The sequence below is a fragment of the Centruroides sculpturatus genome, unplaced genomic scaffold (assembly GCF_000671375.1).
Source record: "Centruroides sculpturatus isolate CEXI.00-Female unplaced genomic scaffold, Cexi_2.0 scaffold204, whole genome shotgun sequence".
Taxonomy (NCBI): domain Eukaryota; kingdom Metazoa; phylum Arthropoda; class Arachnida; order Scorpiones; family Buthidae; genus Centruroides; species Centruroides sculpturatus.
Genome location: NW_019384459.1, coordinates 400,312 through 417,065, shown reverse-complemented (window position 1 = coordinate 417,065; position 16,754 = coordinate 400,312). Strand labels below are relative to the sequence as shown.

The following is a 16,754-nucleotide window of genomic DNA, read 5'->3' as shown; positions in this document are numbered from 1 at the left end:
TCTTTCCAATTGGAAATAAAGAGAATGCTTTGCTGGCAGAAAATCTTTTTCTCGCACAAAAGAAAACAATAACACGTCTGTCAAATGTCCTGCCAACCCTTTACAAGGTCCATTCGTCTTTGCCAAGTGACGAAAAGGCTTAAACGCTAAATCAAAGTGACATTGGCCTGCTGAGAAGTTAATGAATGCTACAGCTCATTCGATATTCTATACACGACTTCTTCGTTTTTTGTATCATCACATATTTTATATTTCATTTCCTGTGGTTTGTAAAATCGTAAAACATCCGTTTAGGAAATCAAATCTCTTTGTATTATATTTCAACAACAAACCGCAATATTAATAACTTTCACGAAATATCTTTTTTATTTTATTTTGTTTGTGTTTTCGTCAAAAATCGCCTTAGATAATTGCCATTTAATTTATTAAAACGAATGATTATCGTTCAAGGCAATCTTTGATGACCTTTCTTCTATTATAAAAAATCATTTCTATTTTTTATAATATCTATCCTCTATTACTAATTGATATTAATAAAGATACTCTATAATATAGGTGCACAAACTCTTATTCGTTTCCCTTTAAAGTTGCATTAATACTCATGCCTTCCTATTTTTATGAACCTAAAAAAATCTATATATTAGCAATATAACAAGAACGATGGGTTTTTACAAATAAATAGTAAATCTGATGAAGAAATACTTATAGTAAAATAAATGCATGCCTGTATTTTTATTGAAAATGGGAAAAATTCTTCAATCCTTTTGGGGCACGCCAATAGTTTATGCATCATTGCTTTATAACAATGATCATTTCTTATGATCTTTTTGCGCTTGATAACACTTTCATAAATTATAGATACATTCTGGTAAAAAAAAAAGAACTCCAACTTTATCAAACAACATTTAAAAATATTTCCTTGATGAAATCGCCTCTCTTATATTCTCTCCTTTTCTAATGTTTTATTCATGTAGATTTTATTTTGTGATTTGTGGTGGCATTTGTCATACTTATTTCTTTACTATTTACATCACAGAATAGCAGAAAAAAAAATCGAAAGAAAACTTATCAATACTGCTATAGAATATTAATCGTAGAAAAGTTTATTGACCCAACAAATAATACGGATTTTTGACTGTACCACGTTGGTTATAATTAGCTCGTTTGCATATTTAGATGTACTGTATTTAAAATAAGAGTCACTTTTGAGGAACAGCTGGAACTTTGTTAAGAATTGACGGTAACGATGCCACTAAGTACTATTTTAGTATTCTTTATTCTTTACATTTACTTAAAAAGATTATTGTATATGTACCGTACGTATATAGATAATTCGTGGCAAAATTACATAAGAATAATCGAATTCAGTTGTTCAAAATTAAACATGTTGAATTTTAAAATATTAAGGGTTGCTGGTTATATATAGAATTTGAAAACTAGTGAAGTTTTAAAAATGTACTGTACCTAACAATACGTATACATTGTTTTGTTGCATTTTTTAAAAAAGATTGTTTTAATAAGGAATTCTCAACATAAACTTCAAATTACCTTTTATAGCTGATAGTGACTTTAATTCTTAGTTGTTATTTAATTATGAGGGATATAGTTACAATGTAATTTAATATAATTTATTCGCTCATGTCCGGTTAAGATAATCACTAAAGTGGAAATTATGCAATATTCAGCATTTTCATTAATTATTTGCTTACTTAATTCTAGATTATCAAATTTCTGGAACAGCAATTAAGGTGATATTTAGTTTTTTTCAATAGAGTTATAGCAATTAACAAGCCCTAGTTAATTGTTTTTATAAAATAGGAAACTTAAAAATATCAAGTAGTCAATAATGGAAATATTTTTAGCGAAAAAAAAATTGACGTTTCCCGGAAACTTACCAATGTGACCAAGTTTAATAATTAAAAAAAAATTCTATTATAAATATATTTTGTGAACGGGTGAATGTAGTTAAGTAGATTAATTTATTTATACCAAGGTTTTATCATATTTTGTCCAATTTATAATTTATTTTCATGTTATTTTGCAATGTTGTATTATATTGTCGTATTTTATTACAAATCATTTAAATACATGTGCGCTGTATATATATTTGCATGCGCTTATTTAAAAAGTCTGTTTTTAAAACTCCTGGAAAATACATAATTAACGTGAAGATGATAGTTTTTACAGATTCCATATTTAACAATTATTAAACAAAGGATTTCTGTATGTAAATATTTAAAGTGTTTTTTTATGAATTACTGTTTAAAAGAATTTTTGTATGGCATAAAAATATAATAAAATGCTCTTTGAATGTAATAATTAGCCTATATATTTATTTAAATAAAAGGAAATTTTTATTAATACAATAACATCCCATAACATTAGTACAGGTTGAACTTTCTTAATCCGGCGACTTGGGATCTGACCATTGTCGGATTACAGAAATTGATCTTTAAGATCCCTAAGGAAACCACCTACACAACCGTACACTTATTCCATACACATATTGCAGTGTTATCAAACGTATAACCAAGCTTCTAGAAATAATACAACTATGAATGTTATTAATGCTTCCAAACAAACAAGACCTTTTTTTATTGTTTCCTGTAATATAAAGTCCGAAACCTTAAAAATGCTTTTAGTTACTGTAGCTCAGATTACATCAGAAGTCAGCAAAGTCATTAGTCTCTATGCTCATCGGATACGTTTACGTCAGAAACAGAGGTGGGCAGCAAATTCGATTTTTTTACGTTGGAATAAGTTATTATGGACCTTCTTCAACCACTGCTGCAGTGTAGCTTGCTTCTGGTATTTTGGCTTTTCTTTAATTTTTTTTTAATCAAATAAACAGACATAACAAATCTACAAAGTTGTGACAAATCCAAAACCTGCCGGATCACAGAATGCCGGATTAAAGAGGTTCAACATGCACCGTATAACCTTTAGAAAGAGAGTATAATTTTGCAATAATACAGCGGAAAGTATGTGATTACACAATATCCATAAATATAAAAAACATTTTATCATAAGCCGAAAAAAATCTTTAATGGGTTACTTCATTAGAATTTAATCAATCAGAAAAACAATTAAAATTGTGCAATGTACAGATTATTTATGGTTCCTTTTCATATTTTTCTTATCCAAACAAGAATAATTTGGATGAATTTACATTTAAATTACTTACATTAATAATAGCTTATTTAGATTAAAATGGTTTGCTTGTTATACATATTCAATCAATAAATGTTCAAAAATAATATATTGCAGTAGCAACAGTGTACAGCAACAATTTAAACGTTATACTTATTAGATCGATAATTTCGGTTGTATATATAAAATTATTTAATTTCCACTAAGAGAATTATTATTCTGTATAATATCAAAATATTTTCTTTAGAAAGAGGCTGTAGTTAGCATAAAATATATATTTAAAATGTGAATTTTAACGAAGCTATTGAGAACAATGAAAATAAAACGAGCGAGATATTTGTACGAATGTAGAATAAGCTACAGAAATTTTTAATATATTATTTATGAAACATTTTTTGAACTTTTTGCGTTTTCTTTATAGCCTATTTATCTGTAAGTAAGCAGTGGCAGATATAAGGGGCACTATAGGGGCTTAAGCTTTCTCTATTGACACAAAAAAATATAATAATTTATTTGTTTGAACTTTTACTTTTAAAACCCTTTATAATGACAAATATGGTTGTCCGACCGTTGGCAATACAGTCGTCGTACAGGTGTTAATAAAAAGTACTTAATTATTCAAGTACTGTATTTTAAATTTTTGAGTTAGTTTTTACCTTTGGGCATTAGTAATGGATCTGCCACTTTAAGTTAACATATATTCTTAATAGTTTCGTAACATTCATATGTATTTATAAGGTTTCGCCGTTTGTTATGCGTATTATGAGAATAAAGTAAAACTCAGGTCAAAATCTAACCATGGAATTAATAATTATCGCTATTATGTATACAATGAAGCATCGAAAATCCGGAGACCCATCCGGATTTTCAATTTGTCCAGATTTTAAAATAATACGTGTTAATTAACATTTTAAGTACTATGAACTCCAGATACACTGTAATTCAAGTTTATATGTTCAAAGTTCAAGCCAGTATTTCACATGAATGTAGGTATACTTACAAATATTCAAAGTATAATTTACAGAATTACTATATTCAAACAAAGAAGATACATTAATTATAATTTCAAAATTAAAAAATTACGAATTTTAAATGAATGCTTGAACATCATCAACGAAATTACCATTGATATGGCTCACATTTCAGCTTAGAAAATACATAATTTTAAAACATGGTAGAAATGTGTCGAACAAACTAAATTTAGTTCGAATGTATTTCTAAATTTGTTGATATTTTTTTTCAGTTGTATAAGAAGAATTGCCAATTGTTTTAAAACCCAAATGTGCGGTAATTACTATTTTGGATGATCAAGTAATTCTTATAAATTTAATAAATTATAAATTATTACAATGTTTTGAAAAATGTTTATTGGAAATGCAGTATAGTTATGAGAGATTTTTAATGGCATTTGAAGATTTTCGATTGAATTTTTTAATGGAGCAGAGAACAGATTATACGGTATTAAGAATAACATTCAGAAATAGATTGTGGGAATTCGGAAATATTGTGCTTTCTTATGAAATTAATGGATTTCAGATTTATTTTGTTTATAAAAAGTATATGACCATTCTTTATTTTTATTAGAAAAGAAAATACCTAAAAATAATAAATTTATAAGTGCTGATGTAGAACATTTTGACTAATTGTCACATATTAGGTTCGTTATATCGGATATGAGTGATATATTAAGGTAGAGTTAAATGAAGACATGAGAAACTATATTCAAAATCTAGACATTTAATAATAGAAAATTATATCCTGTAGTTATAATTACAGTTTCCAGTGGAAATTTTCTACTTCTCGCAAAACTAAATTATGCATTCTGACCACATAATTAACTTCTATAACATACAAAGTTTACACTGTATTTTATAAGTGTTTTTTCCTGTAACACACTAACACTCTTTCTTAGACTAGTTTATCTGTTAATCTGTATACAGGGGCTAAACTTATATCGATTTTCCTTAATCGTCTCCAGTTGATGATTAGGTCTACAGTGCTTTTAGAGAACAAGAATTAAAAATTTTGTTAATATCTCTGAATAGGTAAAACCAAGATAAGATTATGAGTTATAACTTCAGTAGTAGTAATAAGTAGTAAAATTGTTTTTTCTGTGTATATATTATTAATTTATAGAAAAAATTATTGTTGTTCCGGAAAAAATATGATGCAAAATAAAATTAATTTATTCAGATAAAGCAGGATAGAGATTTACGAGTATTATATAGATTATTTCTGGGTTTGTAGAGTATTTATTTCATATTATTTATTGCTTTATTTTAAAGTTATACAATAAAATATCGATGGGATGTTGTGAAAAGAGGTAATTATTTTCTTAGACCATTTAAAAAAATAATTGAAGAGACTGAAACAGGTTAGGTGAATATATGTAGACTTCAACGAGGTAATATTATGAATGGTAGAAATTTAAAAGAATACCAAATAACATGTATATGAGAATGATTGTGGAGATTTAACAAACTTTCCATATTTCTCAAGACGTAAGTTACTAAACTAATGAATGATAGTTTAATTAAAACTTTATTTTTCTCTCAGTTTGGGCATTTTCGAATATGTAACCACTTTAAGAAAGAATGAAATAAAAGAAAATGTCAATCGTACTGTAATTTCATCATACAACTCGACTTTTCTAGAAGTATATCATTAGCCTCCAATATTAATCATTATAAAAGTCAAGAAATTCAACTTTTAAGATCTAATTGAATAAATTAGTTCATAAACAATGCGACAAAGAGATTTTGTACAAATATTCTTTCACTAAATTTTAATTTTCTTTCAAGTTTTTCAAAAAGATGCACAGATACAACTTGCTAATCAGAAATTTACAAAGAGAAATAATTCTTAATTATCTTTGCTAAATTAAAAAAGAAACACTGCTTGTTCTAGGAAAATATACACTTCTGTAAAAGAAGGAAAAAGAGATTAGAAATACAAGTTTATAAATATATAATTAACCTGTTACAAACAAAACTGGAAACGTGAAAATGAAGAATGACTTTGTCAACAGTTAAACATAACTGGTATAGAATGCACTTTTTGCGAAGACATCCGAAAGAATGTGTTTAAATTTAATAAAAATTACTTCCTATAAAAACTAGACAAGATAGAGTTTTGACAGATATACTTTACAATTATTTTTCAATTAAAAATGACGTGAATAAAGATGATAGAAAAGCCGAAATACCATTATATAGCTGAACTATTTCCTCATCTCTGCTTGTTTTTTTAGAGAGAATCCTGGCATAAAATATTTAAACGTTTTACGTTTTAAAAATTTTACATAATTCTGTTCATGAAAGAAGAAAGAATTCAGAAAATATGATATATTTTTGTCTCATTTTTATGGACAAAATATAGCTGTAAGTTGGCAGCTTAAAAGTATATAATTTTTTTATAATGGATGATTATTAAAAACGTTTCCTGAAAGAAATTGTTGTTTTAAAATTATATAGCCTATAAATAGCCTGTTTACAGTAATATATATTTTTTTTCTTTCATCGTGAATTGATGAGTATAAATTACTGTCATTACGTTCATTTTGATTGAAACAAGTTTTACATAAGGAAAGAATTAGAAGGATTTGTAATCTATATAGGGCTTATAACAAATATAATGTCTTTCCATATTTTACAGAACGTGTTAAAGTAATCTGTCAGTGATAGTTTACTTGGAAGTTTTTTTTCCTCTCTCTCATTTGAGAGGTATTCAAGTATTACATAAGCATTTGACAAGGAGAGGAGGTGAAAGAAAAGTTTACTTATATAGAGAAGGGGAAGTCAATGCTTGCATAAGATCTTTTTGAACTTTTTAAACATATTCAAGTTTGTTTTTTTATATAAATTTATTAATAAAAACAATTTTTAACACAAAGTAATTAAAATTTAATTAAGGTAAGAAGATAATATAGTCTTTTATCATAATAACTTGAAAGTTGTAATTCTACCAATTACTTGCACTCTGCTTAAGTAAAAACATTTTTTAAAGATCTTTAAAAGTTGTTATAATTATTCAAGTTGTATGTAGTGTTAAAAAATAATAATAATTTAAACGATCCTAAATTTATAGGAATTATTGTATTTTATTTGTTTCTTACTTTATTATCAAAGTCGCATTGGTGTTTTTGTTTTTATATTAAATTAGTACTACAAGATCTGTTGTACTAAATTACTTCTTTATCGTAATAAACGTAGAAAGAAGTTTATAGGAGAAACAGAGAGAAAGAGAAGAGATCAATATAATACTTAATATTGTTTATATGGAGGAGAAGAGAATGCTTACGTAAGACTTAAATGTCTCGTAGATTTTTCACAAGAAATATTTCTGATTTAAAAATGATTTTAAATTTTAATCGAAAAGATTTTAAGACATAATTTTTAAATTAGAATATTAATGAATTCAATACAAAAAGAAACATTCCATCATAAATATATAATAGTTTTATATAACAACAGATAATTTCTTTTTAAACAAGAACAAAGGAATGAAAACAAATATAAGTTTTAAGAATAGGATCGCAATTACGAGTCATTATAAGTTGCTACAGCTTCATATTAAATACTCATTGGGATCACGTCAATAATGGAAGTAGAAGATCGTTTTTGGATTATAGAAAGCTAAAAAGAAGATTGCTATCTGTCCATTACATAAATTGAAATCTCGATTCAGCTACTCAAAGTATTTTTGGATCTTCCAGTAATGATACCTATTCAAGTAAGTTTACCGTGTAGAAAAAATGAGCAAATGTAAATCTATGTTGTCTTCACTAACATTTCAATGTTGATACATTTCGAAAGCTTAAAGCAACAAAATTCGGAGATTTAGAATTTATATAAATATATAAATACAGTATATAAATTTCTATTGATTTTTAAATATTTATCTTGAATAGCTTCTGAAATTTTAATATTAAACTTTTAAAAATATTGAATTAATATAGAATAAAATTATAAATTTTATTTTCTTATAAGCATAAATCTTATTTTATAAAAGGGAATGAAATGTGCTTATTAAAGAAATTAAAAAATTACTTAGAATTGCGCTCTAGAATATAAAAAACGTTTTAAAACAATGATTTAAAGTGAATTGTATTTATTTTACGGCCATGAAATACAATTCGTGTATTTTTATGATGAATATTTATATAATTTGTTCATATAAATCTATGTTATAAGATCAATATTTTGCTGTTTTTAACTTTGAAGGTTCCTAAATCAAAATCATTGGCATTTTACAATAATTTATCGTTTTGTTGAATATTTCAGTTGAGAAATGAAGAGAGGCCAAACGGTAAAGAAATAATTAATGATCAGTATTTGGAAAATGAACCGAACTCGTAAACACATTCATTAATTTATAAGAGCGTAGTAGTAAAAAATTTAAATAAAAATTAAGCTGACTGTGACATTTTTCTGCCATGTGATTAAGCAGAAAAGAGAGAATAATATCTTGTTATTAAATAAAATAAAAGTTTATTTTATATTAATTTAAGAATGTTTGTTTATTTTTTAAGTACTCCTACATATTATTTTTGCGGACAGATTTTTCAGCATCATAATTGAGTACACAGATCAGGGGTGAAAAAATCTGTAACGCTTAAGTAAGCTGAAACGTTCATGTTAAAAGCATTAAAGCGGTAATTACACGAATGTTTTCTTGGCATTTTCTTTGGATACGTGGCCAAAATTGTTATATATATTAATCATTTTAAAAAAGATAAAAATCAGGAGAGAATTATTGATTTTTTTTTTAAATCTAGAACGTACGTTTATTGGATTTCTATAGCGAATTTTATTGGATAGAGTGCTTGTTGATTCTTATCTTGGTTTAATCTCTTGAATGGCAAGAGTTAAAAAAAAAAAAAAAAAAGAAAGATAAATCAAAATAAACAATGTAGGCTATTAGAAAAATAAATAATCGCGTTTATAAATTTAATTTCGAAATTAAATAAATAACTTGATAATTCTGTATAAATCGATTAGATTTAAATAAACAAAATCCTACATTTAGCGCTGAACTAAATGGAATTATGTCGGAATGACTTGATTTACATTTTTAAATATAGAATTTAACTAAATTCTTGTTACAAAAATAACTCAATTCTGTTAATATCTGGAATTTATTTTTTCTCATTTATATTTTAATTTAAAAAAATAAACTTCCTTAATCATATTCCAGGAGGAATGCATAAAACATAAGCTCTGCTCTGTTTATGTAACGTTATTCAATTTTTAAAATTCTAAAATATTTATTCTGGAAAAAAATAATATAAAATTCTTTCTTTAAAAAAAAAATAACAGCAAAGTTTATCTTGATGTTAAATAAAATATTGAATGAAGGATTTTATTATTTTTTTTCCCCGATTATAAAATTTTATTGTCTTCTTTAATTACTCTTTTAATGTATAAAGTTTTAGAAATATTCGTGGCTCAGTTTTCATAACCTGATTCTACTTTAAACAACTTATCGATTGGGATTCAAAGCTGGAACCTTGAAAATTATTTAAAAAATGTATTATCTGTTGCACTACTTTAGCATGAGTGAAATATGTTCTTGGGTGAAGCTAACTTTTTATATTAGCACTTTCTGTGATTTTGGTTTATCCTTCACATCCCAATGGAAGCGATGAAAGACGAACTCAATATTACTTCCTGTTGTGAATTTGCTTGAAGTTACACAGATGCTAATACTCGAATTCATTCATTCGAAAACATGTTTTTGTTTACTTAACGCTAATTCTGCTCCTTTTTAAAATCGTATAAATATTAAATACGCTTTAAAAATTGCGTTATACGAGTTAGAAATTTTAATTTTTATATAATATTTAAGTATATATCGATTTATTATTATTATTATTATTAAACTCTTAAATAAACAGGTAACCTTGTAGATTTTTAACATATTCGACAATCGATTGATTCGTTCCTCTTTTAAATATAATATATTTAATTATATTGTAATGATTAATCAAGAAGAAAATAATAATTAATTTTAGAAAAAGTTGTAGATGTCTACAAATCAAGGGTAATTAGAATTATTCATTCATTCATTTGAAAAGTTTGAAACTTTTCAAGAGTTGCCAAGGATTTTTTTTTAACTTTATGTACCGGTTTTGATAATTATTAATGTTATCGTGCTAGGAATCGAATCGATAGTAATCATTTTTCTAATTTATCTCCCTTATTTTGTATTGAATTTCTCAATCCTTGTTCTTCCGGGAATAGTTTTTTTTTTTTTTTTTTAGAATTGAAAGTTAAAATCGTTCGTTAATTATCGAAATTTAGATGTTTTCAAGAATTTTTGTTTCTTCTGAAATCCAATTATTTCTTACTATGATTAGTTTGTTTGCGCATTTTTAAAAAATTATCCGTTCCAGTTTTAGTATACAGTACAGTTTCCTATTGGCTAAACATATTCAAAAACATGACAACAGATTTTTAAAAATATATTTCGTAAATACACCAGCATAATTGTTTATAATTATTTTTCAGTCTAATTTAAAACCCATTCAAACTTTTCGTCTATAAATTTTCTTTATCGTAATAAAATAGACTAAACCTAATTAAATTCGTGAATTTTTGAGTATATAAAGGGGTCTATTTCCAGTTTGAACATCCTTTATGCTGCAAATCTCGTTATCCTTTCGTAGATAGATTATTCTTTGTTGTCAAAGTTTTCATTTTTATGTCAAAAGTGGATAACATTAAAAAAAAAAGAGGCCAAGAGTATTGTGTATGTAGGATAACTATTTTAAATAATCCGGTTTTTCAGATCTTACATTCAACATTTCTGTTACTTCTTATGCAAAACCTATCACGATCTCGCCTGTCATTCATTTTTCAAAAGTAACTACATGAAATATTTTAAATATATGATAAAATACGTGCGTTTTCTTACATCTAAGAGATTAGTCTCTTATATTTTTACATTTAAATTCTATTTTAAGTTGATTAAAAAAACACTAAATAGATAAATTTATTTAGACGAAAATTTGCGTGTATTATTACTTGCGAATGAGATAAAACCTGTATGTGTTAGTGGAAACTCAATTGTAAAATATAGATGAAAAATTTAACTCAATTAATTTACTTAAAACAAATTTCAAAAATTTATAAATTAAATTTCAAAAATCGTACTTTTTATTTGACGTTTTAGATACTTTGACATATGTTGCTATGTAAACAAATTTTACTATTCCATCAAATGTTATCAATAATTTAATCAATGTCCTTCAGATAAACTATATCCTGATGTTTTAATAAGATTAGTAACTCTGTGGAAACAAATGTTTAACATTTGTTTCCGCTAACAGTTCTATATTTAAGTTTGAAAAGAAAATATAAGAGAGAAAAAAGATTTTTCTTTTGTAAAATTGATAATAGAAAAAAACTAGATCTTTCGATGTCGTGAGAATTGAATTACTTTTTAGTTGTGAAAGTAATTTATAAGAAAATCACTAAGTTTTTATTCTAACACAAATAGTAAATTTTTATTTTTCATAATTGAACCTCAATACGTAATATCTTTTTCTTCCAGAGTATAATTTCAAATGTTTTCTTGCGAAATCGTAATATTTTATTTTTTATTAGTTAAATTTATTAATTTTTATTTTAAAAAACACGTTTTAAAATCTATGAATAATGTTAGAAAAGTTTTTTTTCTTGTTATATCTTGCTTTGTATCATTAACTGGGATCATAATTATTCCCAAGAACAGACAACAATAATGAGGGGGGAAAAAAAGTTTTTTTCTTTTTATTTCTAACTACATTTCACTTCATCAAAATTTATATGATAATCATGGAAAGCCATCTTGGACGATTTCCAATAGCTTGTTTCCCTGTTTTGTTTTATCGTAGAAAATACTTACGAACAAAGTCATGCCGTGGTATAAACATTGGCATATTGTTACACGTCCTTCAACGCGTTGAACGATGCCTATATATGTTTATTATTAAATTTTAAAATATTGAAAAGGGGAGCAGTGGGAATTTGGTCTTCACACATCAGTTGTGTTGGGTGCGGTGTCGAGATATTGGCTGACTCACTTTTTCCGGATGCGTGATGAGAAGTGATGCTATATATAAATTCTGCATAGCGTAAATTCTTGGGAAGCCGCTCTCCCACATAGCTCTATGACCAAATGACAGATGTTTCTTGCGTTTTCTCTCTTTACTGACGTCGGAGACAGGTTGGTTGGTGATAGTTGTCACCTACCAAATTGTTTAAATGATATCGCGATATTAGTCAGATGTCTGCTTGGCATTGGATTAAAAAAAAAAAAAAAAAAAATGTNATTAATAAATTTTTGTATATTATTTAAATAATAGAGTTAGAATAATAATGTTTTCTATATAATTTTTAAAAATTTTGATCTTTGCATGGATCTCATCAAGAAAGATACTGATTCAGCAATTTTTGCAGCACAAGAACACTCACAACAAATGTAATTAAAGCTAAGATGCAAAAAATCAGTGAGATCCCCTAGTGTTAATTATGTGAGGAAAAAGATGAAACCATAGATCATCTAGTAAGTGAATGTAGTAAGATTCTTCAGACAGAGTATAAAACTAGATATAACAAGGTGACAAAGTTAATACATTGTAATGTAAAAAGTATGATTTCAACATGGATAAAAATTGATATGAACACACAATTGAAAGATTAGTTCAGATGGTTAAGATTGTGTGGGATTTTAAAGTATAAATAGATAAAAGTTTAGTTCACACTATACCAGATATCATTATATTTGAAAAAAACAAAGTTTTCACCACAGACAATAACTAACCCAGTACATTAAAGTTTCCAAACAAGCTGTCAAATCATTATTGGCCTATTATAAGGCTAGCAAATAGTTAAAGTTAATTTAAATATGATTTAGTAAAAACAAAAATTAATTTCTCTTATACTTTGCACTCATTAGAATATAATATGATTGAAACAGTTAAAAATCATTCAATGTTAAAAAGTCATCTTTCTAGTCTTCAAAATAGTTTTTTCTAATCATATATTAAACATGATTATAATATCTATCATGTATCAGCATAGCAACTTTTGCCATAAAATGCAGCCTTAAAATCATTTGAAATAGCAAATTATTAATAATTCGAAACTAATTACTTGGAATTTTTAATTTTGTTTATAATTTTGCAAGTGATTATGTATGGAGTTTCAAAAATTTAAAATAAAACTTCATTGATTAATGAACTTAATATTCACTGATAAGTAATCTTATTTTATTCTCTTTGATGGCAATGAATACAAATTTTTCATTAATATAAAATTATTTGCATGCAGAATATTTTGTATAACTTAAACTTTATGATAACAAATAAATTATTTAAACTNTTTTTTCTTGTTATATCTTGCTTTGTATCATTAACTGGGATCATAATTATTCCCAAGAACAGACAACAATAATGAGGGGGGAAAAAAAGTTTTTTTCTTTTTATTTCTAACTACATTTCACTTCATCAAAATTTATATGATAATCATGGAAAGCCATCTTGGACGATTTCCAATAGCTTGTTTCCCTGTTTTGTTTTATCGTAGAAAATACTTACGAACAAAGTCATGCCGTGGTATAAACATTGGCATATTGTTACACGTCCTTCAACGCGTTGAACGATGCCTATATATGTTTATTATTAAATTTTAAAATATTGAAAAGGGGAGCAGTGGGAATTTGGTCTTCACACATCAGTTGTGTTGGGTGCGGTGTCGAGATATTGGCTGACTCACTTTTTCCGGATGCGTGATGAGAAGTGATGCTATATATAAATTCTGCATAGCGTAAATTCTTGGGAAGCCGCTCTCCCACATAGCTCTATGACCAAATGACAGATGTTTCTTGCGTTTTCTCTCTTTACTGACGTCGGAGACAGGTTGGTTGGTGATAGTTGTCACCTACCAAATTGTTTAAATGATATCGCGATATTAGTCAGATGTCTGCTTGGCATTGGATAAAAAAAAAAAAAAAAAAAACGTGTGTGCCCCGAACGACATCCATTCAATTTTGCAATCGCTGTAATAGTGTAATTACAAAATTTTCTACTCAACATTTTCATTTATCATTGTTTTACAATTTAAACTACTGAAAGTAAGTGCTTCAAGTTGTAACAATCATAAGGTAATCAAACAAAATTAAGTGAACCATTAAATATTATTCTAATTCAATCTGAATAGCTTTTGTAAATGTTTATTTTTATTTGAAATTATACAGAAATTCCCATTTAGGTCATGCTATTCGACCTGGGTTACTTTTTCTTTACCGGACGGCCTTGTCAACTTGGCGACTGAGTAGGACACTTGCCCTTTGTACTGTTTAAATTTTAGTTTTTGCTATTGAAAAGGGGAAAAAAGTCATTAAAATTCAATTGTAAAAGTATTCAAATATAATGCGGTTCGGGTTAATTTTCCGCCCCGTTTCGAATTAAAGCTTTAAACGACGTGTCATAATGTAAATAATTGTTTTGACTTCCTTTTGTTAATTCGAAACGGTTGTATTCGTTGCTGAAATCTAATTATAAGTGATAAGGTATACGTAACAGATGCATAGTCTCACCGAAACAATTTACACGTCTCGTTATACGTATCCACCCAACCTTGACCGTATCCATAAACCTGTCTTTCTAAATATTCTATATATGGATGATAACCAGATGGTTTCGTCATTTCTAAGACGTCAGAATTTTCAGTTAATTATTAAATCTCTAAACGGTTCCAATTCTAAGAAAATTTTCAATAGAAACAATATTTCTGAGAAAAATAATCTCTATATTAATATCATTTTTCTTTTATTATTATTTATTCTCTTAGCAAAGTAGTGATGAAATTGCTTTAAAGATGACAGATATTTAATTCTTGAAGTAAAGAAAAAAATAAAAAAATAAATTGAAATTTAAATAAATAAAAAATTAAACAATAATTGAAAAAAAAACAATAAAATTAAAGTTAATTTCTTTCATTTTAAATTGATTTATCATTTGTTTTTATCTTTTATTCATTATGTTTTGAATAAATATTTTCATTAATAAAAACTGTAAGCATTCATATTCCTAATGGTCACTGTATTTATTCATAAAATGTGGAAGCACCAAAAATAATTTAAAATATAAATTAAGAAAATTTTCTTCCAATATATTAATGCAGAAATAAAAATATGACAACTTTTATATTATTAATTTTTTTTAAAACTTGTTTTTTTCTTTAGTCAGAATTTATTATCGTTAATATTTTGATTTGATTTGTAACATGTTTTATCTTATAATTTTTTAATTACAATATATATTTTCTTATCATAATTTATAATTAATATCATCAAATATAGATACAGAATGTTCTAAATAGTTTGCAACAGAATAGTTTTTGATTATAGATCATAACTAAAGTGCATTACAGTATTTCAGAAATTATTTATATAAATTTTTTAAATAAATTAAATTTAAAGTTATTAATAGAGAAAATGGTAAATTCATTTGTAAAAAATTGCATTTTGATAATCATTGTTTCTTAATTACCTAACAATATGGTGTTGTACTAGACCTATATATAAATATATGAATACAAAGATGAAACAAGATAAAAATAACTGTGGTATAATGCCAAATTATGTTACATTACAAACTATAAATAACATACAAAAATGGATTATTAATGATGAAATGCAAGGTATTTCCAAAAATAATTATGATGTTATGATTTTAGAATGCAGAATTTGTATGAATGATTAAATAAAATATTAGTTTTAAAATTTTTCATTAACATAATCTAATTAAAACTCATTTCATTTTATATAAGAAAAAAATTTTCATAAAATGTGATTGTTCCTTTCAACTCTCATAGAAAAATGAAGTATTATTATTGATAAAAGATTGCAAAACTGAAAATATTTTACACTAATAATCAAATGATAATTCATTATCAAGTTCTAACCTGGCTAAATAAATATAAGATATTATATAATTTGGACAAAAAGTAGGCAATTAAGTTGCCATCTTGTATTAAATTTAATAATTAGAATTAGATTAATTAATTTAGGATATTCTGGAAGAAAATATTTAGAGCAAGACCTGAAACCACTTATGCTTATTGTTCAGATGCATTGCCAATTACATTAGCTCATCTATGGATTTCTGTACATTTACTGCTGAATAATCTAGTTTACTGTTAATGACTATTTGGTAAGGAAGGTCTGGAAATGAAGATTGGATAGAGATCTGGGTAGTGGCCCATACTTCTGTCCAATCTTCACTTCCAGACCAACAAATTTAGAAGATATAACCTACATTCACTATGCCAACTAGGAACAATTATGCATCCATGATTCTCTGTGACACCCAGCTAACTTTAAGCTTCTACCCCAGTATGGAATATATGTAATTTGGCTACATTTACTATGTGATTTTTATATTGGAATGAATTAATGAAGTTTCATATATCTTTTAATACAGATTAAATTTAGATTTATATAAAGTGTTTTTTTTTATTTTTAAAAGTAAGAAATATATATATAATGAAAATAATTCCAAATTCAACTAAAATTTGCTTTGTTGTAGTTCAATGTAAATATAAATTTTTCCAGCACTT

At 26.0% G+C, this 16,754-nt stretch overlaps 1 protein-coding gene across 1 annotated transcript in view; it reads left to right on the top strand.

Moving 5' to 3' along the window:
* LOC111620769 (arrestin domain-containing protein 2-like) overlaps positions 1 to 16,754 on the top strand; it is an 85,368-nt gene that overhangs the window by 17,093 nt on the left and 51,521 nt on the right. Inside the window, exon 2 of the mRNA XM_023362769.1 lies at positions 8,433 to 8,503. Coding sequence (XP_023218537.1) covers positions 8,433 to 8,503 — 71 coding nt within the window. The remainder of the gene's footprint in view (positions 1 to 8,432; positions 8,504 to 16,754) is intronic.